At 37.9% G+C, this 25,220-nt stretch overlaps 1 protein-coding gene across 2 annotated transcripts in view; it reads right to left on the bottom strand.

Moving 5' to 3' along the window:
* Positions 1-3,417: 3,417 nt before the first annotated feature.
* The window catches only part of LOC129751670 (hemicentin-1), a 1,296,938-nt gene continuing 1,275,135 nt past the window's right edge, over positions 3,418-25,220 (bottom strand). For both annotated transcript variants that reach the window (XM_055747314.1, XM_055747315.1), the window contains exon 17: positions 3,418-16,027. In XM_055747314.1, coding sequence (XP_055603289.1) covers positions 15,452-16,027 — 576 coding nt within the window. In that variant the 3' untranslated portion in view covers positions 3,418-15,451. The remainder of the gene's footprint in view (positions 16,028-25,220) is intronic.

Here is a 25,220-nt window from a genome sequence, read left to right as displayed (position 1 = left end):
ACATTTAAAACTGTCAGTCCTAGTGGATTTTTGGTATATAAAGGTAAAGTAGAGTCATGATAATTTGGGAATAAAAAGTTCTCGGATTGACCACTGTGGGGCGCTTCATGCTCTCGGCTACCAATTTTTTGGCCTGTTATGTTTCCATCTAAGTTTGGCGTTATTTTATCATGGTTTATGAAAGTTATGGCCAGGCAAACAGTATGGAGGCAGTCATCAAAGCATAGAAAAAAAAAGTTCCCCCTTTCTACTTATTATTGTTTCACTGAATGGAGGGAGAGCTCTTAAACCATCGGAGAAACATTTCTTGTGCTCAAGTACCCTCTCATGCCAAACTTGGTTTCGTTTGCTTTATTTATTTTCGAGTTATGCTATTAAATTTGTATTGGAGCTCCTCTATTCTACCTATGTCGAATCTGGAAGGAGGAATGGGTCTCAAATTATCATAGAAACATTCCCTGCATTTAAATATACTCCCATGCCATATTCTGTTCCATTTACTCGAATGCATGATTGTTCCCATATCATATTTGGCTCCATTTGTTAGATAGGTTCTTGTATTGGCAAAACAATAGTATAGGAGCTCTCCTCTCTCTTAACTTTATCCTGAATTGAAGGAAAAAGGAATTTTAAATAAATTTATAACCATTTCTCGTGTCCAAATGCCCTCCCAAACCATATTTGTTTTCATTTGCTCGATTAGTTTTCGAGTTATGCGAACAATTGTAAAAGAGCCCCCTCTCTCGTTCCTATCATTCCACTGGAAGGAGGCAGCAGTATCAAATATTCATAGAAACATTACCTGTATTTAGATACCCTCCCAAGCCAAACTTCTTCGCGAACTTTGACAGTTTCATGTGCTTGAAAATATCTGCTACCTTTCCCCTTCCTTTTGCCGTATAAAACTCCTGTCCCGGAAGCTGCTTGTAGTCGGCTTTGACGTAGGTTTCGTCGTCCATTACCACGCAGTCAAACTTCGTCAGAATCGTCGTGTACAGCCTCCGGGATCGCGCTTTGGCCGTCGTATTTTGTTTATCATCGCGATTTGGAGTCACTACCTTCTTGTAAGTTAATAGTTCGGCTCGTTTTTTGGCTCGATGCACGGTTGTAGACGATACACCCAGCTTATTTACGGCATCTCGGAGAGAGAGGTTAGGGTTTCGCTTGAAACTACCGGTAACTCTCTTTGTCGTCTCAGCGGCTTCCGGTTTCCGATTTCCCCCCGATCCAGACTTCCTGGCTGTCGACAAACGTTCCCCAAACACTTTAATTACATTTGTAACGGTTGATTTGGCAACTTTTAGCGATTTTGCCAGCTTTGCGTGCGAGTAGCTCGGATTTTCGCGATGCTCGAGCAAAATTTTGATACGCTGCTTTTCTTCCTTGGACGGCATTTTGACAACTGAAGAGTGAATTCCAAAATCAAAATAGAAGCAACATTCTACACACACACACCTTCAAAAATGGGGGTGTTCAGGTTTTTGAAATGCAAAATTGAAAGAAATACGTCAAGTTGATATTGACCAAATTTTGACCGTATCACCCTTTATGAGGCAATAAAATCATTAGCTATTTAACAGGGGTATATCTTTTGGCATTGATTAACAATAAACTCAATTGACATCACTGCAAGGTGCTTTGCGAGGTATTGCATGACTACTTTTCATTGAATACTTTGCGGGCCACAAGTAGTGGTGTTAAATGAGTTTATTATTTTCCAATGCCAATAGACTTACCCCTATTAAACAGCTAATAACTTTTTTGCCTAGTAAGATACGAAGTTACGGTCTTCGACAAAGTTGTTCAGCGCAAAATTTCCTTCAGAGAATTTGGCACAAAAACCATGAGCAGGCTCGGTTGCACAGAAGAAACAAAAATGATGAAGACTTTTCATAACAAAATATTCAATTTTCCCATACAAACATAAGAGTTCAAATCTACTCATGTAAACGTTAATAAAAAATTCTACAAAAAATCATGGATGAGTTTTGAACCAAAACGAAGCTTTTTAGGCCCCAGGGTTTGAAAAATCCAAAAATGAACCCAAATCGACTCAGTCTAATGTAAGAGGCTCGTCTGAATGGTTTTTCGAATAGGATAACGGACTTATTTTGGACCAGAGGACCAATTTTGGACCACCTTGTCTAGCTCTCTTATAAAGCAACTAAAGCCTAGTCCACACTAGGAGACGGTTCGTCTCGAGACGGTCTCAGCGTCTCCCATTTTATTCGGGAGACACTGAGACCGTCTCAGGTTTCCAACAACAACAACAGACAACAAAGTTCGTCTCATAACAAAAATCGCAGTTCAAGTTGCCTAGTGTGGACTAGGCTTAATAATAAAAAAAACTAGTACATTACATTAAGTGCCCGGGCTTCAACAATATTTGCTAAAAAAATTCATGATTATTTGTTTTATAAGAGAGCTAGACAAGGTGGTCCAAAATTGATCCTCTGGTCCAAAATAAGTCCGTTACCCTAGTTCCAAAAATATCTTGAAATTCGTAGTTTTCAATTCTCATGATGTATTATACAAGCTTTTGCTAAAAGTTTTGGCTGAGAGTTCAAAACATAAATCGATTAAAAATGTTTATTGGGGGGATGGGAACTAGCATATATTTTCTAACACATTTCAGATACCTTTTTCTGGCGTTTTTTTTTCTTGAGTATTGGAATTTATTTCAATTAAAGAATAAAAACACAGACCTTCAATATAGAAAATTGTTTATTTAAACTTAATAAAACTGATCCAGTAACACACTTTCGTTCCGCTGATATTCTTCATCAACCGCGATCGCTCACTTACTTAATTATTAATATTCTCTCTCTTCAATTTCGCTTACCCTTGGTAGAAAATAAAATCTTGCTTGATATTTTTCTTTTGGTTTTACTTTTTATAAAATTATAACCTGTAATATGTTCTTACGCACACGCACCGTATCGTGTCACATTTTGTCAACTTGTTGATGTTTTTGCTTTGAAACTTGTGTGTTTGGAATTTGTTTTTTTTTAATTATTATTTTTATTTTCTAATATAAAAATTTCCGTTGTCGTGACCGTGTTTGTGTGTGGTTTGTAATTTGGTTTGTTTTTCTTTTAGTTTTGCTATTCGACTTCTCTAAAATAGTTACTCTACTAACTTACAGTAACGGATGTTTGAGATTTGTTCCTTGCTTTATTTTCTTTCCAGTTATCTACATGAATCGAATCGTTGATTTAAGTGTCTGAATACTCTCTTGTTTCGTTAAGTTTCTACTGTTTGGGTTTTTTTTCGTTCATCGGAAACAAACAAGACTTATGGTTAAAAAAAAACATTTCACTTAGATTCTTTTTCAATACAATAATAAACAGGTTTAGTATTGGTTTTGACTTTCTGAATGCTTGAATTTGTTTGAATTTAGTTGTTTTCCTTCGTTAGTTGGAGTTTTTTTTTGTTTGCTGTTCGTTTACTCAATGTACGATTCCCTCGTTTTCGTAGAACCATTTTTATTTTTCAATTCGTCCTAAACCTATGGTAGTAATATGGAATGAAGATTCACAGTTTTGGGTTTCCCAATCACCCAGTCGTATGTATGTATTAGGTATGTGACTTTTGGATTCTGGAAAGATGAGTTCTCCTCCAGCTGCTTCTTATTTGTCATTGTGATACACAGTATAGAATAACAACCTTACTTTTGCTGACTGGAACTGGAAATGGTTCCAGCAGTGGAGTACTCTAGAGATGTAGTGCGCTGTTTTTCCTTTTTGGATTGATTCCATCAATTTGTTTGACGTGAAGTGATGTGTTTGTGTGATGAGACGTATTTTCTTCTTATTATTGGTGTGTCATTGTGTATCTAGCTTTTTGATTAGAGTTTTATGTACAAAATTTATCTAAAATCTCTTATCTAGCAACAGAAAAAATGGAATACATTTGTCAATTGTGGCTCGTTTTTTTTGATAGTTGATCTTGATGCCTTTCACCCTTGATTGGGATAGTTTTTTTTTTGTTTTTCTACCGACGAAAAACAAAAAAACATTCTGGGTGTTTTACGTTATTCAGTTCTGGGTATGGTTTTCGGTATGACATTTCATATGTATGAATGAGATATGCGATTTTTTCGAGTTGATTCTCAATTCGATTATTTTTTTGTTTCGCTCAATTTAGTCATTCGTTTAATGGATCATTCTATTTTGTTCTTACACAAAAATCCCCTTCCAATTTTTTCTAGCATTGGAATTGACTTGTGTGTACTGCTCAATTCTTGTTTGCAATTTGATACGTTTATCTAAAATTTATATACATTGTAAAGACGATACCGTTGAACCAGTTTGAGAACTTTCGAATTTCTTCTTCTTAAGAATTTTTTTGGAGCCTAACAGTTTTATTCGATAATTTTTTTTTTGTAAATAAAAATTTGAAAATAGGTCTGTTTTTAACAATTTTCTCCAGACTAACAACAACACATAGCTTATCAATCAGCTGTCAACTTTACCGATTGAAACATCGCCTCGTCTGGTGTTTTTATGGTAGGGCAATTCCATGGTTCCGGGAATGTGTAGCCGTCGTCCGTCCGTCGGTCGGATCAAGTTGTTGTTTTTCATAAACGGAATGTCTAATCCGGCGGCAGCTGGCGGCAGATTTTTGTTGCCTTCCCCCTTAAAACCATGTTCGATCGAAGTTATTGGTTAACCACTTTGTGAAATGTGTCATGTAACGTTATTAGCCATCGACCTGATTGCTCCGCGTCGTTGTTGCTGCTGCTGCAGTGCAGAAACATGTAAACAGAAATTAGGCTTTCGGAGGGCTCTCTGACAGTTGCAAAAATTAGTCAACGCGGTCAACGCACTCGAAGTAGTTTTCAATTTTTGAACATTACTTTGAGAATGATTCAAATTTATGCGATTTTTGGTTCATCACAATTCCATATAATATTTACGTTTTTAACCATCAATCATTGTGTTCAAATTTTAAAATTTGTTTTTTTCAAATATTGGACAAACTTTCTTTTATAATACAGCGTAAATTGTGGCTGGATATGGTATTTAAATTTCAAAAAAATAATTTGAATACCCACCTCAAAACCTTTGAGTCAGGTGTACAAATTGTTGAATCTCGAAGGATCTACATAAGTGCCGACGCCCTCAATTGCGTACCCTTAAACAAAGTAAATATCTTGGATCATTACACCAACAAAAAATCGGTGATCATCATCCGATGATCGTTTGGCCGATCGCCCACCAACACCAGTACGTACGATGATGAGTGTCGACGGCCAGTGAACAATGGGATTACCCGATCGCAAGTGATTCCTTTGTGTGTCTCAAAATTCTGTAAATAGAATCAATACTAACTTGACTTTCGATCGAGCAAGTTGTGCGCGTTCGAGTTCTTTATACGCATCCGAATATTGGGGAATATTTTATTCAAAAATAATTAATATCGTTCTCCAAATAGGTAACCCCGACCAAACAGAGTCCAACGAAAAAGTCAAACCGCGAGTCGCGAAGTTAAATTGAAACCACTTCTATGAACCATTTATAAACCGCGCTTTAGTAAAAAATCCATTCTCGCGAAAACAAAATGGAGAATATCGACGGCACAAATTCTATCGAGACAAAAGACCTCCATGTGGACGTCGAAACAATGGAATCTCCAGTGATCGCCAAAATTAGTTATCCGGTTTTCGATCAAGAACTAATCGAGATCTGGTTTGTATGCCTCGAAGCGGCATTTTGTGTTAATGCGATAGGGCTTGATGCCGTTATCGAGGCCCTAAGTTCTCGAGCTAAGTTTGTCCATAGTGAGATAATCACGTGCAATTCTTTGGTCACCAATGACAAGTACGATCGGTTGAAAGAAGCCGTCATTTCCCACTTTCGGCCATCGGCCAATAGGACGTTGACACACGTTGACACAGTGTGTCAACGTCCTATTGTCTGGAATAGTTCTTGGTGATCAAAAACCCAGTGTGCCAAGGGCGTACCGATAATGTTTTAACAAACTTGGGGCTTCGAGCCTTACCAACAACTGTGCGCTCTATTATCGATGCTATGCCGTCGTCAACGCTCAACGAAAAATTTAAAGTGACTGCCAAATTATGGAAGCGCTGCACAGAGAAGTATCCGCAGCTCAGTTCCCTGATTTCTATTCGGTAACCCTTGAGAAGAAAATTGACACTCTAGCTCGCCGCCTAAACGGGAACCCACGATCACTACGTAAATATGCCCATCGCAGACCGGCTTAAGAAATTGCACGATATTACCGTGCTCGACATGAACCATCGTCCGACCAAGCATGTGGTCCTGTGCTTACGCGCCAGCCTATTTAAAGACGTATTCCTCAATGCGCCTCGAGTTAGTTCCACTCCATCCGTGATGGAGTGAAGTTTGTGTGAATAGATAAGTGAAGAGAAATAAAACGTGATAAGAGACAGAGTAGAAAATCGTGTTGTTGATTCTGCCTTTCTTGTACTGGAGTTAGTTCCTCTACTCTGTTCCACTGCTTGGAGCCCCGGTAGTTGATTGGTGGCGCAATCCCGGTTCTTGTCAGAACCATCCCAAGAGTTTAATCTTCCTGCGTCCACTATCACTACTATCTCGATTCAGTCTGCCGTGTCTACTGAAGAGAAGGCACGTGCATATCTGTGCGCTGTTCGCACTTCGCTTGCCAGTCCGGTTCCCCCTCCAGTCTACTTGCAGATCCACCCCGAGTGAGTCACACGTTAAAAACAGCATTTGAAGACAAAAAAATGAGCAAGGATGCCAAAATGAACCCTTGGGGGGTTAGAAAAATTTGTTCTCAGGAACATTAACCTGTAAAGATTTTTCCAGATCTGGCAAGTTGCAGATGGAGTAAATGGTGGTGCAACTGTGTGTTACCAGTGTTCGTTGTAAAATGTGTCGAGTCGAGAACCATTCAGCGGTACTCGGTTTAGAGCCACGAGACCTTCATCGATGGGGAGCATCTGAGTGGTGTGCGTCCGATCGCTTGATCGAAGCTACAAAGATAAGGCATCATCTTCTGCGTAGCGGAGGTCAGGGGTGCGCCGCAAACGTGTGTAGGATACCCCAATGTCGGAGGGTATTTATCCGAGTACTGCCGCTTCCTAAGGAGGAAACTGCGGGGATAAGGCTATACCTTCCTCGTAGCGGATCTCAAAGGAAGAGGGTTAACCACTGTCGGGGAATACTCATGGGTAGAGAGGCTCTCGATGCCGGACGAGCCTCTCTTGTCGAAGTAGGATGTCGTCACCGTCGGGAAAAATCCGAGTCGTAGCGTTCAAAGTCCCGAACGTGTGCCGTGACAGGCGCGAGTCCAGGACAAGCTGCTCTCGATCTGGTACACAACGGGCAGAAAATTCCGCGGGCCAAAAATCCTAGGGTTGCCAGCCAATGGGGATAAAGAAGACCGGACAACGGTCGGAGTAGACTGACCCCATCGACGAGGGGCTGTCGAGTAAAGTGCATCCGACCCCACGGTCTGAAGCTACAAAGATAAGGCAACATATTCTGCGTAGCTCCACCTTCGGGGAGTATCCGAGTTGGGCGGTTTCCAACGACAGAAGCTGCGGGGATAAGTCTATACCTTCTTCGCAGTGGAAATCGTTGGGAAAGGGTTATTCCACGATCGGGGAATACCCACAGGCAGAGTGGCTCTCGACGCCGGGTGAGCCATTCGAGTCGGAGTAGGATGACGTCTTCGTCGGGAATCATCCGAGTCGTTGCGTTAAGTCCCGCGCTTGTGCCGTGACAGGCGCGAGTCTAGGATAAGCTGCTATCGATCTGTCACACGACGGGCAAGGTGGCAAATCTCGAATCCTGGAGATAAGAGGTCGGGATTCGAGTCGTCAGAGGAGAGGTCAGGCCTCGAACCTCCAGGCGGAGAGGTTTGTGTGGTAAACATCGAGTCATTATGATAAGGGGACGGGTCTCGAGTCGTAAGAGGAGGGATCAGGCCCCTTATCAACAAGAGGAGGGGTACTAGTGGTCACCTCGTGTCATTACGAGGAGAGGTCAGATCTCAAGTCGTTGTAGGAGAGATCGTGCAGAGGAGAGGTAAACCTCGAGTCGATGCGAGGAGGGGTCGGATCTCAAGTCGTTAGAGAAGAGATCAGGCCTCAAGTCGTGAAGAGGGGAGGTTTGTGTGGGAATCTCGAGTCATTGCGAGGAGATATCGGTTCTCAAGTTGTTAGAGGAGAGTTCAGGCGTCGAGTCGTAAGGATGAGAGGTTTTGCTGAAAGTGGTTTCGTTAATGAGTATTGCCTTGGAGTGGACTAGCGCGAATAGACCTCCCACCATTGAAGTATAGTGTGCTAAACAGTTCTAGGTGGGAACCAGGTCTGCGGCCCCAGGTGGAGTTTAGGGAGTAGGGGGTATACACGGAGTACATCATGAGTCTTCCCATTGTACACATTTTAATTGGCCAGAGTAGCAAACTGGGGGGACGCGGTGGCTCGCCGTGCCTTGGAATACAATCCGTAAACCGGGATTTACCACCTGTGGTTACCAACTAAAAAAAAAAGTCCGATAAAAACCTATGGCACCAAGCGTTTGACCATCGATATCGGACTTCGACGGAATTTCGTTTGGGTTTTTTCACCACCGCTGAGGTCAAATTTCCAATCATAGGTGCCGACTTTTTAAAGCACTACATAAGATTTGCTCGTTGACCTTCGGCTAAATAAATTGTTCGACAACACCACCCAGATGGAGATCAATAATATCCACACCGTAACGGAATTCACGATCACTACGTACGACTTAAACATGCCCTTCGCAGACCTGTTCATGGAATTCCACGATATTACTGTGCCCGATATGAACGATCGCTCGACCAAAGATAACACAGTGCACCAAATGATAACAACAATTGTGGGATCTGAAATGTTTTGACAGTACTTTGTCGGATTCGTCTGCCCGAAGAAATAAGGGTGTACGAAATCAAATTGCACCACTTTTAAATGGCTGTAACTTTTTACCCGTTGAGTTTTTTCTATTGAAATTTTGGGTGGAATTAGCTCAATGTGTATTTGTTTATGCTGTGTAAGTTTCACTAGCAGTCGTTGCGAAGATGGAGTCGGAAGTACAGCAGCGGCGCAAAGAAATTTTGCGCACGTACCTCGGAAATCCGGATCTTTCTCATCGTACCATCAGCAAGAAGTTGGGAATGGTACATTCTACTGTGTCTCGTGTTTTAAATCGGTATCACGAACGTTTGACCACCGATCGGAAAAAAGTGGCAAAAATGGACCTCCGTATAATGTTAAAGATCACAAGCGGGTAGTTCAAGCTTCCAAAAGGAATCCCAACAGTTCAGTTCGAGATGTGGCGAAGAAACTGAATCTTACTAAAACTTTCGTGCAAGATGCGAAAAACGTGAAGTACTACACACGTACAAAGTCCAAAAGGCGCCTAATAGCGATGAATGGCGGAATACGGTAGGTAAAACACGTGCACGGAAGCTGTACACCCAGATGTTGACGAAACCACATTGCCTCGTTATGGATGATGAAACGTACGTAAAAGTAGACTACCGGCAGCTTCCAGGGCTCCAATTTTTCACCGCTCTTCATAAGTTCGATGTCCCCGAAGACGTTAGAAAGCAGAAGATGTCAAAGTTTGCCAAAAAATACATGATTTGGCAAGCAATTTGCTCGTTTGGAAATTGGAGTACCCCATTCGTAACAACTGGAACGGTCAGTGGGCAGGTGGACCTAAACAAATATCTCCAAAAGCGTCTACTTCCTCTTCTGAGGTCACACGATGGTCCTATGATTTTCTGGCCGGATTTAGCCTCGTGTCATTACTCGAAAGAGGTTTTGGAGTGGTACAAGGCTAAGCTGCCCATATTTGATAAACGGTCTAATATGCCATTTTTTTAAAAAAGGGGAAAATTGTGCCTTTTGATAGCTTATATTCTATATAATATCCCTACTTCATTAGTTTTTCAAAAAACCCATTGTTGGAGGCACAAAACACTAAAGAAAATTTGTCTAATGTGAAATATATTTGATAAATTGTCTAATGTGCATGATGTGTTGAATCATCCTTCGCAGCAACCGGTGTCTTTGTATAGAAAGTTTTTCTAATCCCTTCTTGTTGTGATCTTGTGGCTTGATGGTTATGGGTGTGAGAAATCGCAACAATATTTGAAAACGTATGCACATCAGGCGAATTCAGAGATATTTGTCAACTTTTGTTCACGTTATATTTGATAAAGTGGCTACTGAGATTGAAATTATTCTTTTTCATAAACTCTTCATCTAAATTTGCAATTTCACTCAACCGCCTCTTTCCTACACCTACAATGATTGTTATGCATATTAATCTACTTTATTTTGAGTATTTGGATGCAAAAAAATTGTTAAAACATGTATTTTGCGTTTTTCTCGCATTGGTGTTCATGGCACATTAGACCGTTTATCAAATATGGGCAGTAAGGAGGTCAATTTAGTGCCGAAACATCTCAACACCCCGAACGCACCGGAACTGCGGCCAATTGAAAAGTACTGGGCCTTCATTAAGCAAAAATTTCGGAAGCATCCTAAGGAAGTGAAATCAGAGAAAGAAATGAAGAAAACATGGAAAGAAAATTTGGTCCAAATGTTGTACAGGACCTTATGAGTAGTGTAAAGAAGAAGGTTCATGCATTGGATATGGAATTGAAATTGAATTAAACCAACATGGGAAAATATTCATAACATGTTTTATTTTACTCCCTGAAAGTTTGAAGGTGATTGGTTGAACGGGTGAATTTTGCCGAATATTTTTGTGTGCCGCAATTTGATTCCGTACACCCTTTACGATCTTATCGGGCCAGTACATTGAAGCAGAATTTAGTAGCCAAAGGACGTGCCCGGAAGTTATACGACAAGTTTCTAACGTAGTACGACGGATGCATGCTCTTTGATGACGAAACGTACGTGAAGATGGATTTTGGGCAGATTCCTGGCCAAAAATATTACAAAGCTACTGGTCGGGGTGATGTCCCCGGCAAGTTCAAATTCGTTTTTGCGATAAGTTTGCAAGAAAGTGTTTGATCTGGCAAGGTATTTGCAGCTGCGGACGAAAAACCCCGGGTTTTGTTACTAACAAGAGCATGGACTCCAAGATGTACAAAACCTGAAAAAAAAACCAGTCAAGTTTTGGCCAGATTTTTCAATCTTTCACTACAGCAAATACTACAGTGGTATCGGAACAACGGGGTGAATTTTGTCGAAAAGTACATCAACCCACCCAACTGCCCTCAATTCCATCCTATCGAAAAATATTGGGAAATTGTCAAGCAGAAGATGAAGAAGAGTGGAAGGACGACTCGGGATGCAACAGGTCGAAACTTTATTATGCTGATGATCTTAAACTGTTCTTCACTACAAACGTCAGAACGACATTGATTTCCTGCAAAACCAGTTCAATCTATTTGCACACTGATGTGACATTAATTTCCTGGCTTTGAATCGCAGGGAATGTGCAGTCATCAGTTTCTCACGAAGACGGCAGAGTACCTCTTAGAAGATCAGTCTATTTCGCAGGTGGACCATATCAATGATCTGGGCGTAATACTCGACCGTAAGCTTGAGTTCAAAACACATACGAACTACGTCGCTGATAAAGCCTCTAGAAGCCTCGGATTTTTATTTCGAGTGGCCAAGGACAAGGACGTGTACTACCTGAAACTGTATTGTAGCAAAGTTTGATCCATCCTCGAATACGCATCAGCTGTCTGGTGTCTCTACTACCAGAACGGTACCAAGCAGCTCGAGGCTATCCAACGGCGTTTCTTGCGTTATGCCCTCAGACACTTAAACTGGCAAGACCCGTTTCACCTGCCAAGCTACGAACATCGATGTCGTCTCATAGACATGGACACTCTTCAATTCCGAAGAAATGCTACACGAGCCTCTTTCGTCACCGATCTACTGACATTGCGAATCGATTGTCCTACGCTTCTGGAAGCTACTGGAACTTCCTCTTAGAGCAAGTTGACTGGTGTTGGGAAAAAGTGGTAGAAATTTTGACACTTTTTGCACATTTTAAAAATTTTACCATGCAAAAATGTTTTAAGATCTTTGGGTGTTGTATTTTTTACAGCACTGTTTCTATTTCAGCCGTATGTGATATAAATATTGCTATTTCTGCATCACAGAATGCGAAAATAGAACACGTGTTGTAAAAATACTTGAAGGCCGCAGATCTTGAAAATGTTTTTGCATGGTAAAGTTTTCAAAATGTGCTAAAAGTGTCAATATTTCTACCACTTTTTTCCAACACGAGTGAATTTGCTCTAAGTGTGTGACTCCATGGACTGAGAAACTAGGACCTTCAACTGTTTGTTCCTATTCGATTGAACCACTACGGAGCTTTCATCGATGTTATGAAAACGTTCAACCGCTTTTCCGAGCTCTTCGACTTCGACGTTTCGAGGGATGTTTTCCGAAGAAAAGTTGGAAGTATATTGAGGAATCGTTAGTTAGATATAAATTTTGTGTTATTTTTATTTACATTTTAAGTCATTATTTGGATCTATACTTGGTCAGTAGATTAAATAAACAAACAAACAAACTATAGCTCTGTACTGCCGTGATATGACGAAGTGACGCATATCCATTTTTGTCGATTTTGATTTTTTGACGCTATTTTGTGTCTATACAAAAAATCTAGAAATTATCGGACAGTTTTTGAGAAAATCGAGAAAAACGAATCGCCAAAAGTGCGATTTATACGCCGAAGTGACGCATATCCATGCGTTTTTTAAAGCGATACAGAACAACTTCAATAACCCGTATTATTTTCCAGTGATATTCCTCAGATATAGAAAAAGATCAATTTTTAACATGACGATCTTTTCAAAATAAAATAGAGAAGCCTGCCCCCCCTTCCCCCGTTCCTCTGAAAAAAGGGGCCTCAAACAAAGAAAAGTTGTCGAGCCGGTTTGGTAAATAAAATTTGAATGCAAATATCAACCTCTACCTTAATTTTAAAACTAGAGAAATTATTTAACATTTGTAGAATAAAACATATTTTTCATAAATTTGACGATGTTTTTTATAACAATTAAATTTGTTTGTGTGGTGAAATCAATAGTATTATTTATTTTAAAAGCTGTGCATTCGAATATTTTTAACGAGAAGAATTCCAGTTTCAAAATGAGAAGAAGTTTTTTTTTTAATTCAAATATTTATTTATTGAGTAAATCATCAAAAAAACAATTATAAATTAAAACTCCACCAAAATTTCCGAGTTTTTCCCAAAAATCTTTCCTATTATCTGGCATAAGTGTGCAAAGTTTCTTTAAAATCGTTTTTTTTTCAACCTCTATTCCTCTGTTTTCATTTCTAACGTGAACCGCAGATTAAAGTAAAAGTCCGAGCGCGATACTTCCTTGAGTTGTTTCACTGGGAATAATGAAAATTGCTTCCGATCTCCTTTAAAACAAGATTTACAATGAATCGAAAACGATCCTCTGAAGAATTTCACCTTTTTTTTTATTTTGGCCAGTTTTGGTCGCTGGACACCCTATTTTTAACACCCTATATTTCTTCCTCACTCGAGTGCAATTAAGGAAGATCCAACGCACTGGCTATTTTAACTTAGGAACGAAGTTTGTTCCAGTTGCACGTCAAGACTATGGAAAACGTCACTCCGACGGAGAATCGTCAAGTCAAAACAAACGTTTATAGGTACGCCGAACTGACGCATATCCATTTGAAGCAATTGTACGAATTTTACGCAAAATTGAGAATTGTGTTTCAAAAGGCTGCATTTGTCATCTATCTTTGCATAAATTCTACAGAGTACATTTTATGAAAAGTTCCAGATTAACGAATAAAGAGGAAAAAGAGAAAATCGCCTTTATTCGCTAAAAACAAAAATGGTTTATGCGTCACTTCGGCGTAACACGGCAGTGTAGGTGAGATTTTCTTTTTAAAAATCGATCAAAGAAAGACAAAGCGGCAAAGCGGGGCACTCAGTACCAACATGTTTGGAATGGTGATAAGAAATGTCTAAATAGTCGATTTGGATTATCATTTCTTTTACGATTTAATGTTAGCTGGGTGGAAACTTGATTTTCATCCTGAATCTAGGGTCCTGATATTTGATGTTGAATTCTTATCTCTGATTCGGGATTCTAATATTGATATTGATTCCTTATTCCGGATAAAGATCCCAATCCCGGTTTCTGGATACTTAATTCTGATCCTTAATCCTGGATATTGATATGAAAATTGCTGGAAAAGATGGTTTTAAATCATGTCTTGTATAGTTTTCCTTCTTTTTTATTTTAGATGGCAGCAGTGAAAACTCCTCAACCATTCCGTTATTTTATACTCTTTTGTTTTTGACATCTGTAATTTTAAGAAAAACCCTTTGGCAGCGAAATCTATCCACAATTGAAAAGAGATCAGAGTAAGCGAAATCTATCGATTTCAAGGAATTGTTTAAAATTTGTTTAAAAATAATCATATTTTCTTTCAAGTTTGCAATGAGCTTCGCTTTATTTATGCTCTTCAAAGAATGCGATAAATCTACTAAGATTAAAAAAATATTACCTCTTTTTTCCTTTTCCTGCTCATAAATAGGAAAACATACTTTGATATTTATGATTTTGAAGGGAAAGGAATTTTGAAAGAGTTTTCTTTTATTTGCTTCGTCTGACTAGATATTCTATAATCATCTCCTTTAACGAAACAGTATATGTTCATCCTTTCAATTCATATGTCTATAAGGAGCTGTATCAGATTAAGGCTCTGAATGAAAATCAAGAAAGTGCTCCATGAGCCCACATAAATCTGCTAACAGCTATTAGGCTTCTATTTCTTAAAGGATTTTTAGTGACAATGTCTCCCACCGAAGCTAGGCAATATTGTCAAATGTATTTTTAAAGGACACCTTTTGAGGTGGCACATTCCTTTGACGCGAAAGTCGGTCGGGAATTAAAGATAACATTTTATTGAATAAACATGAAAACTCTTGAAAAAATCGAGAGTTATATTCGTGTACATTAACTGAACATACGAACCACATTTAAAAGAATTTTATCCAAGGTATGTTGTTTGGGGAAAAAATGCATTCCACGAAAGCACCAGCCGGATTTTTTTTTATGGATTCTGTGAAAAATTTATTTGCCTTCCGATTTGCGATAGGTCATTTGTTCAGCTAGAGATCCGTTGAAGGAAAAAAAAACCGGAAACAGAAATCCGCGCGTCCATCGATTCGTTCTCAAACTGGTTCGCTGCAGCAGCTCGTCGGGTTTGTGATTTTTTTTTGTTCGCATTACCTACATACAAAAACGTACTAACATATGTACAAACAGCCATACAGACAGACACACGTGGATACGCGCACACATACACAAACAGACACATAAATACAATTGCACGGGGATGTGTGACCACTGTCCTATCCTGTGCCGCTGTCCCGCCCTCCCCGTGTAAAAGTGGCCATTTTTGGAAGTACATAGTGAACTTTAATTAAACACAGCTCTCCTGCTGGGAAAACGCCAGCGGCGTCCGGACTGTCACTATTTCACGCAGGTATTGTTTATTGTTATTAGGCGGCAGTTGCTGCTGCTGTTGCGTCAGCTGTAATTGTTGCAACGCTGCGACCGACGATGTTGGTGTGAGTAACTGCTGCTGCGACTGGTGGTGCTGTAACGATGTCGGCGTGTGATGCTGACTGCCCGGATGGTGTTCCGGAAGTTGTTGCTGCTGTTGCTGATGCAAAGGTAACGTTAATTGTGACTGATTTAGGGACTGCTGCTGCTGCTGCTGCGGCACTGTTGGAGCCATCTGGGATGACACAGGCGATATCAGCGGGTACGGTGAGCTGCTGGTTTTGTAGTTACCGCCAACGCCGACACCCACACCGACTCCAACTCCCCCGCCACTGCCGCCGTGATCTATCTGGGCGTAGATCGTCGGTTCGTCGAAATAGTTGTACGCCGGAGGGGGTGGCAATTTTTTCAGGTGATTGAGATGATTTTTATTGCTATTGTCATCGTGAGGTATTGCTAATGCTAATTCGGCGTAGTGGACTTCGTTAGACGACTGACGATGATGATGGTGGGCCAGTGACATTTTGTGTGCCGGTCGTTCGTCATTGTGGATTTGTAGCGACAGCAGGGCATCGTTGTGGGTGGACCATGACATGGAAATAGAAGAAGAAGATGGAAATAAAATGTTAGCCACTTTGTTTCAGCTGGAAACGAGCGGTCTGATAAATGTGAGCGACATGAATGTAGTGACATGTGATAGTTTGTATCGAGTTAGAAGACATTGTTATTGATTAAATGATATTTGATGACATTATCAATATGAAGAACACTTATACTCTATTACCATTTTATGAAGCCGCAACCCCAATTTATCGCACCTCATGATAATTCTTTCCCCGATGTTGAGTAACAATGTTCAGAGGTAAGTATATTGAAAAAATAAACTTTGCTTGTTTATATCAAATTTGTGTTAGAAAAATACACCAGAAACACATATTTTATATATTTTTTTTTGGGCGACCACTTTCTATAGCCACACTTAGATTTTTTAATTGGTTTGTTGTTTATTTGGCAATTCACTCAAGTGGAAACCAGGAATATACTGAAAGGAGGTATTTCAACACATTGAGGACTTCGAAGAAATCTAAGCCCAAACGACTGGACCAAATTCTTTATAAAATGTATTACATTCAGGCGCGGTCCTATGGGGGGGGGTGATCGGGGTGATCACCCCCCCCAAGCGGCAAAAAACCGCTACGAAATACTCGCAAACGCTGGAATTTATATAAAATCTGCGAACTTTTCCTAGTAAGAGTACTTATGAATTTTCAAAATTTTCCACTCCGTGGGGGTGACTGTTAAATAAAAGAATACATTAATCACTTAAAGTTTTAAGATTCTAAAAAGTCGCTCCGCCAAACTAAAACAGCTGGAACTTGCAATTCCCTGGACCAATTATCACCAAATAACTTTTGTTGAGGTACCTACAGTTCGGATTTGTTAACCATATATATGTATGTTTCATACATTTGAGTTACATAATAAAATGTAGTGGAAACTTAAAATAAATCTATTAAAAAATCTATTAACTCCACTCTGGCGACATTTCCATAATATCAGTAACAAAAAAAATCGACTTGGAGCGTAGGAATGAAAAATAAGCTCAGATCGAACGAGTACAGCTCTCAAAAACTGAAATATGTTTCACTCTCCAATTTTTCGAGTTTAGGATGTTTATTTTAGAATGTTGTTAAAAGAAAATGAGCTTTGATCGACAAAGGTACATACTTACAAATTCATGAGGCCTTCAGAGCCCAAGGGGTATAAGTGCAAAATTTACCGATTTTAATTAAATAATTCCAAACGATTCTTCATAATTAAAACTACAATTGGTGATGTTTTCAGATTTTTAGAATTTCTTTTACATACTTAAACGTTTGATAGAGAAATATAAATTTAAGAGGAATATACGCAAAATGGCAGAACACATCAAATTTAAAATGTTTTTTCTCGGAATTGATTTCTTTTTTTAACAAATCATTTTCACTTATTTATCCTTGGAAGGCAAGTTTGCTGCGATATTTAACGTCTTTCATAAACTTTTATGCACTTATACCCCTTTGGCACCAAGAACCTCGTTATCACAATTAAACAATTTTAATAATGATTAACAATTTTGATAAAAAACCATTCTTCCTTCTCCATAAACTTACCTTTATATGTTTTAATTTTTTACCAGGAAATATAAGCCCAGTGATAAAATTATCCCGTCATCACTCGACTTTCTCTGAAAAAGGCAATAACTAAAGTTGAACATTCGAAAGGTATTTGTCTAATTTCTGATCAACACGGCTGAATTTCATCGCCGATACTGCTTTTAGCTCATCCACACAAAAATAATTAAAATTTAAAGTAGAAATCCAGCTTAATAACTAAATTAACTCTTTATCTAAAATTCGGTTATTTCAATGACAATTGATTAGGGATTTATAATAAAAAATAGTATTACCTATCAGAAATTAACCCTTTATTCATTTTTTTTAAATTTCATTTTTAAAATATACAAAATGTTTGGAATTATTGAGTGCATGAAGAAAAACTACGATTCTCTTAATTATTCGTTGCAAAATTGTTACTATTTCTTTCATTAAATCCAGAAGCTTCATACCTTAGAATGTGATTGTTAGAATCTAATTTTTGAATTGAAATAATTTTTAGAAATTGAACAATAGATACAAGAATTAATAATAATTCGATATTTTTCAATCACGATTCAGAAAATACTTCATTAATTAAGATTAATCACCGTGATTTATGTTTTGAAATTAATTTTTACGGCCTTATCGGTGAATGTTAAAGTCTGCTTCATTTAATATTGGAACAAATTCTTTTACTCATTGTGGCGCTCCTAGTGGACGGATTTGGAAACTTTTTTCACCCACGTGTCGGGAAATTCATTACCTTTCACCATGTATTTATGTCATAACACCAAACGATAGCATTTTGTAAACAACCGCCATGGAAGCCGAACGGAGAGATCAAATTGTGCACAGTTTTCTTACGAGTACGAGTACGAGAATTTCTTCGAAACAGCAATGAATATTTTTTTTAATTTTTTTTTTATGAAAGAGTAAAGAAAATGCTACATTTGTATGAAAAACAAATTATGAATTCGTTAATAAATGACTGAACTACACGCAATTGTTTGTGTTCCAATATTAAATGAAGCAGACTTTACATCCGTCGAACTTGGTCAGCACTTGGTCGTACAGCTTTCGAGCACGGATTCTGGCCACATTGTTCTGCTTCAGCGTCCGATTTGGCTGTTTGCTGGCTCGAAATGACCTTATTCCTTCCCGGAGACGAATTCGTCGCACCGTACTGTGAGCGGCCTGGAACTTATTGGCCAAATCGCGGTCTGAAAGATTGGGATTCCTCTTGACGGCCTTGATGACTTTCCCACGCAGTTTCCGGTCGACAGTTCCACTCAGACGCTTTGAATGCGGCTTCCGAGCCGTCGTCAATGTTTCCTTGTACTGCTTGATAACACTCCATACGGTATTTCTGGGCATTTTAAGCTGTTTAGCTAGCTTCGATGCCGACAACAATGGATTTTCAAGAAAACTGTGCACAATTTGATCTCTCCGTTCGGCTTCCATGGCGGTTGTTTACAAAATGCTATCGTTTGGTGTTATGACATAAATACATGGTGAAAGGTAATGAATTTCCCGACACGTGGGTGAAAAAAGTTTCCAAATCCGTCCACTAGGAGCGCCACAATGAGCAAAAGAATTTGTTCCAATATTAAATGAAGCAGACTTTATGTTCTCATAGTGAGAACATTTCAAGAATTGAAAATTACAGATGGATAGAAGAAGATCAGAAGAAAATTATAGGTGTTGAAATGAGCGGGTAGAAATTTTTTAAGAAGCATTTTCACCACATACTTAACTTTTGTTCAATCACGGATCAACTATTTTGAAATGTTAGAATCGGACAAGGTTGAGTCTAACACAACACAATAGTTGATCTTGCGTGGTTCGCACCGCGAAACTTGCAGTGCGAACGAACAAAGGAAAGCATGTGATCGCTCTGAAAAGCTCCCGTAAACGGTACAACGGTTCTATCGACGTCAGACTTGTACCGGTTGTTATCTTTGCGAGCGATCCAATCGGGTTTGATTGTTTCGCTTCGGTCGATAGGGTGGTACAGACTGGGGGTACAGAAATCAAAAAAACGTTGTTCTTTGCATCGATAGCCAGTCTGTACCACCCTATCGACCGAAGCGAAACAATCAAACCCGATTGGATCGCTCGCAAAGATAACAACCGGTAGGTACAAGTCTGACGTCGATAGAACCGTTGTACCGTTTACGGGAGCTTTTCAGAGCGACCACATGCTTTCCTTTGTTCGTTCGCACTGCAAGTTTCGCGGTGCGAACCACGCAAGATCAACTATTGTGTTGTGTTAGACTCAACCTTGTCCGATTCTAACATTTCAAAATAGTTGATCCGTGATTGAACAAAAGTTAAGTATGTGGTGAAAATGCTTCTTAAAAAATTTCTACCCGCTCATTTCAACACCTATAATTTTCTTCTAATCTTCTTCTATCCATCTGTAATTTTCAATTCTTGAAATGTTCTCACTATGAGAACATAAAATTCACCGATAAGGCCGTAAAAATTAATTTCAGAAAATACTTCAGGAAAATAATAAAATATCCAATAAAATATTTTAAATTCATAGCAATTATTAACAAGCACTTTTCTCAAATAAATCTTTGGATTTTCAATCGTATTGTAGCAAAATGAGAGTCATTAATATTTTGGTGAATGTCTTGCGCTGATATAAAGATGCTCAGGAAAAATATTGTAGATAACTTGAAGATTTTTTTTAAACATTTAATGCTCCTAAGTATGTGTGTTTTTTTTCGTTTATGAAATGAAATTTATATCGAAAAATACCTAAAAGAGTTCTTTCAGTGATAATCATTAAACTACTGAATGAACAAATGACGAAAATTATCTTTTTGTCAGTAATTTAGCGCAGTGAATATAAAAAAATACCAGATTGTTTTATAAAAGGATGTATAAGTTGTATTAAAGTATATTATAATAAGTATTTTGAGAAAAAATTGTTAGAAGTTTTCACTGTTCTCCTTCAATTTAGATTTCTCAAAATATATACCTCTTATTTTGTGACACATACATAATTTAAAGGGAAGAGAAGGAGCAGTGTACAGAAAATGTGGAAGTCTCATTTGCAATTGCACTTCTCCCCCTGTCTACACCCCCCCCGCCTTTCGCTTTCTCAAAATGAACGTTTTTTCGCCAGATATTCACGTTCAATTTATAGACTGATTTTTGAAAATTTGGAAAATCACCCCCCCAAGAGCCAGCTCTAGGACCGCCCCTGATTACATTTGAGTTATGCTTATCAGTGGAGCGCACTCGCGTCAAGTTGAATTAAAAAGAAACGGGATTGAATCAAACTTACAAACATTGAAGTGAGATATCAGACATTTCTTTAATAAAACGTCACAATTTTTTCAAAAGGGTCAGAGTGTTCTCCATCAGAAAATATAGAATGAAATTTTCTGAGCAATTCGAATCCGAATAAGCTTACAAACTTTTCACACAAAAAAAACTTTTCCTAATAATGAAAATGAACAAAATATTTGAATCATTTATTGATGAACAAAATCCATGAAGTGATCTGTTTCGCCGCTTTATAGCCTCTAAAAAAAGGAGGAGAAATGTCTGATATCTGACTTGAATGTTTGTAAGTTGCGATCAATCCCCTTTCTATTTAACGTGGAACACCTCCTTTCAGCAAATTCCTTGTGTCTGATTGAGTGAAGTGATGTAAATTTTTGGGGCGACTGTAGAAAGCTGCCGCCAAAAAATGTGAAAATTTGTGCACAAATAACATATTGGATTTGTAGAATGCATAGTTCACCGAAATGCCAATAATCATTCAATTAAACTGATTGATCTCATCACTTTTGGTCACCCTGACAACATACTTAAACGCCTGAAACTAGACTATCCATCTGAACAATTCAACCACCGCTATAATGATGCCAAGTTATTTGTTTCCATTGTTTCTGTTTCTGTTGTTCAAATTAGCGGGAAAAGTTAAAATGTAAAATGATTACGAAATAAAATATCTCTTTAGTTTCGGAATTCCACCAGAACGGTTGTTTTTTAATTTTATCCGCATTCCTGAAATAAACATTGGTGCCGTGACCAGGATTGGGTAGCTTTCGCTACCTCGTCCTGAAATTAATCCAAAAACCCAACAACGTAGGTGTACTTAACTCGCTCTGCCACCGATATTATTCAGCTTCCGTTCAGCAACAACCCGTAACACGCTGACCCCCGAAATACGAACCCTGTCCCGATCAGTGATACGGCCCGGATGGGAGGTACTGGTGGTTAAGGTAGACTACCAGCCATTCGGGCACCTGCCGTACTGGCTATCCGGTCAGTACTCTCTTCGGAAGTTTATCGAAGTATGTGTGCCTATTGCTGATCACCGCTACCAAAACGTAAAGCTGCCCTGGCAAGTAACCCTGGACCCCATTGCATACGCTGTTTCCTACCTGAGCGCCGATCCAAGGCCCCCTCGTTACCCATGTTCCCGATCAGTACATCGACCCGGATGGATAGCACTGATCCAAACCAGCCATCCGGGCTCCTGCCGTACTGACTATCCGGTCAGTACTAGCTTGCGAAGGTACTTTGGAGGTATTTTCGAAGTGAAAGTGCCGATTGCTGATCACTTAAGGATTCCTAGCCAGAGCAGCAGAAATTTTCCTGACGGTCCACTAAATCAATCCGGTTCCAACATTGCTCCAAAGATCCAGTGTACCTACCAATCCAGCATTCAGGGATCCGGTTCGTCTGATTATTTTCTCGTTATTCTGCAGTGGAAGTTGCGACCCATCCTATCCATCGAAACGATTTATTTCTTTGACAAATCTTGCACAATTTCAACCGACAGAATCAAAACAAAATAGTGCTAGGGTTATCAATTCTAAAACAGTCGTTTTAGGTGGCCGGTATGATTGATCTCATCACTTTTGGTCACCCTGACAACATACTTAAACGCCTGAAACTAGACTATCCATCTGAACAATTCAACCACCGCTATAATGATGCCAAGTTATTTGTTTCCATTGTTTCTGTTTCTGTTGTTCAAATTAGCGGGAAAAGTTAAAATGTAAAATGATTACGAAATAAAATATCTCTTTAGTTTCGGAATTCCACCAGAACGGTTGTTTTTTAATTTTATCCGCATTCCTGAAATAAACAAAACCATTAAAACCAGCGGTGATAATAACATAGGGAAGAGTGGGGTGACGTGGGCCACTCTAATATTCTAGTCTACATCCAAAATTTTAAATTCATAATCAAATTTTGATAATAGAACAAGATTATGAAAAGTAACAATCTAGACTAAAAACTAATCCCAAATCCCATCCCGAATTCAAAATTCGGCTACAGTTTCTTAAAATTTTCTAACTTGTTCAAAGAAATTCAGGTCTGAATATAAAATTTTAAATTAAACCGAACCCGTAGGTTCTGGTTCCATATTCTCAAAACCAAAACCGAATTTCTATTTTCGTTTTCAGTTAAGGATTCTTGATTTTCAGTTCGAATAATCATAAAAAATAAGAAAAGAAAAGCTGCTTTGAAATCCATGTTCAAATTCTCTTTTGAATTTCACATTAAATTTGAGTCAAGTTTTTCAAGCATTTTCAATATTTTTATAACAGGTTTCCGAATATGAAATGAAAAAAAATTGTTTAATATTAAAATTCCAAGTTCTTGAACCAATTTTACAGATCTGCCCCATAGTGGAATGGTTGTACTGACAGGTTAAAAAGGGGTTTTAATTATCTTGATTCTAATAAAATGGAAAAGAAAAAAAAGCAGTTTCCAGTTCTCTGTTCTTGGTTCGAAATAAATGCAGTAGAACCCCGCATATCCGAGGTAATCAGATAAGTGAAATCTCGGATTACACTTACTTTTAATGCTTCAAAATGGCGATCCAAAATAAAAAAATTAAGATTCATATTTTGAAATTCTGACCCGAAATCAAGACTCGGATTTTTTTTTGTACATTTAAGAAATCGCATAGAAATTCTGAAACAGATTCAAAGTTGCATTTTTAAATTCAGGTTAAGAATCCAGATTCAGAATGCAAATTCTAAATTTAAAAGATTTAAATTGTTAATGAGATATACAATTAACAAAAAATTGTTGAGGAATTCAAGAGATCATGACCTTTAACCTTCCCATGCCGTTCGGGTCAATATGACCCGAAGCGCACATTTAAAATCTCTTTATCATCATTCCAATATACTGAAAAACTTGGAATTTTGACAGACCAAGTATGTTATATAAAAATAATGATCAAATTAACGTCAAAAAATTCAAATTTGAGTTTTGCAAATCGGTTCATTGGGTAATGAAATACAGCTAAGCAAAGCAAAAATTGGAAATCGTTTTTTTAAAGTTAGATTTTTTTCTACCGGAAGATCTGAGATAGCGGTCAAAACTTTCATTGGACCCCAACATATCTATACACTGTTGGACAGATGGATTCTTGACGATTTCAAACATCAATGAAACACTTAAATACAGAAAAACTGTCAAAAGTTATGAGCATTTTAAAAATAAAATTGATTTTTCGGACTTTTTACATTCTGAACCAGTTTCTGATAACTTTGTAATACATATCGACTTTATTTTGAAATTTTGAGTAATAAGAACAAATTACCTACAAAATGAATATAATATCATCAAAATCGGTTAACATTTACAGCCAGGAGAACGAAATCAAACTACAACTCAAATTTCCCCGAAACGGATATTTTGCGAACGGCATGGGAAGGTTAAAATTGGTTCACCAAATCAATTTCCAGATTTAAATTTTTTATACAAAATTAGTATGTACACACAATTCAGATTTAAAACCATAAAAATAAAAAAGAATTTGAGTTGATTTTCTAAGTTTTGTTTTAGGTGAAAAAAAAAACGCTAAATTTGGTTAAAAAAACATCCAGAGTTCTTGATCTTCACCTAAAAAATCTGCACAAAATTTTCTAAATTCTCAGTGTTTTGCTTAACATTTGGTAATTTATTTATTTATTTATTTTTATGATCATCATTCTATTCCTTATAATTTACTACAATTTCTAACGCAGTTTCTCACTAATGTTTACAACACAAACTAAAAAAATATTGACTGATAAAAAAACTAAATTTTCAAAAAAATTAAGTTTCAAATTTTCGGTAAGTCATTTATATTTTTTTTCGAAATGCTGCTTTTAATTAATTCTGAAACAGAAATTTGTTTCAAAAGAATTATAACGAATAATTAAACGAAAATTTGAAATAAACGCAAATTAAAAATAATCGCCTCCAAAACACAGAGTTTAAAACAAATCTGAATTCTCAAATTAAAATAATTTGTATTTTTTATTCATCTTAATTTCAGATTCTTTTTTCATATTTAACTGAAGGGTGGATAGAAAAATTCCGCTGTAGTATTTTGAATTAAAAAAAAAAATAAATCGCGATTTGATTACTGAAAAAAAAATCTATTTTGAACTTTGTAGATTTTATTCAATGGTTGATGGTTGAATTTAATTTGATAAAAAGAAGAATATATTTATTATTTTTTCAAAAGTGGCAGTTATAGAAGTCAGAGATAAAACCTGTTATAAAAAAATCCTC

This window comes from Uranotaenia lowii, chromosome 3, assembly GCF_029784155.1.
Source record: "Uranotaenia lowii strain MFRU-FL chromosome 3, ASM2978415v1, whole genome shotgun sequence".
NCBI classification, from domain to species: domain Eukaryota; kingdom Metazoa; phylum Arthropoda; class Insecta; order Diptera; family Culicidae; genus Uranotaenia; species Uranotaenia lowii.
Note: the sequence above shows the minus strand (reverse complement) of the source record. Positions and strands in the feature narration are given on the sequence as shown.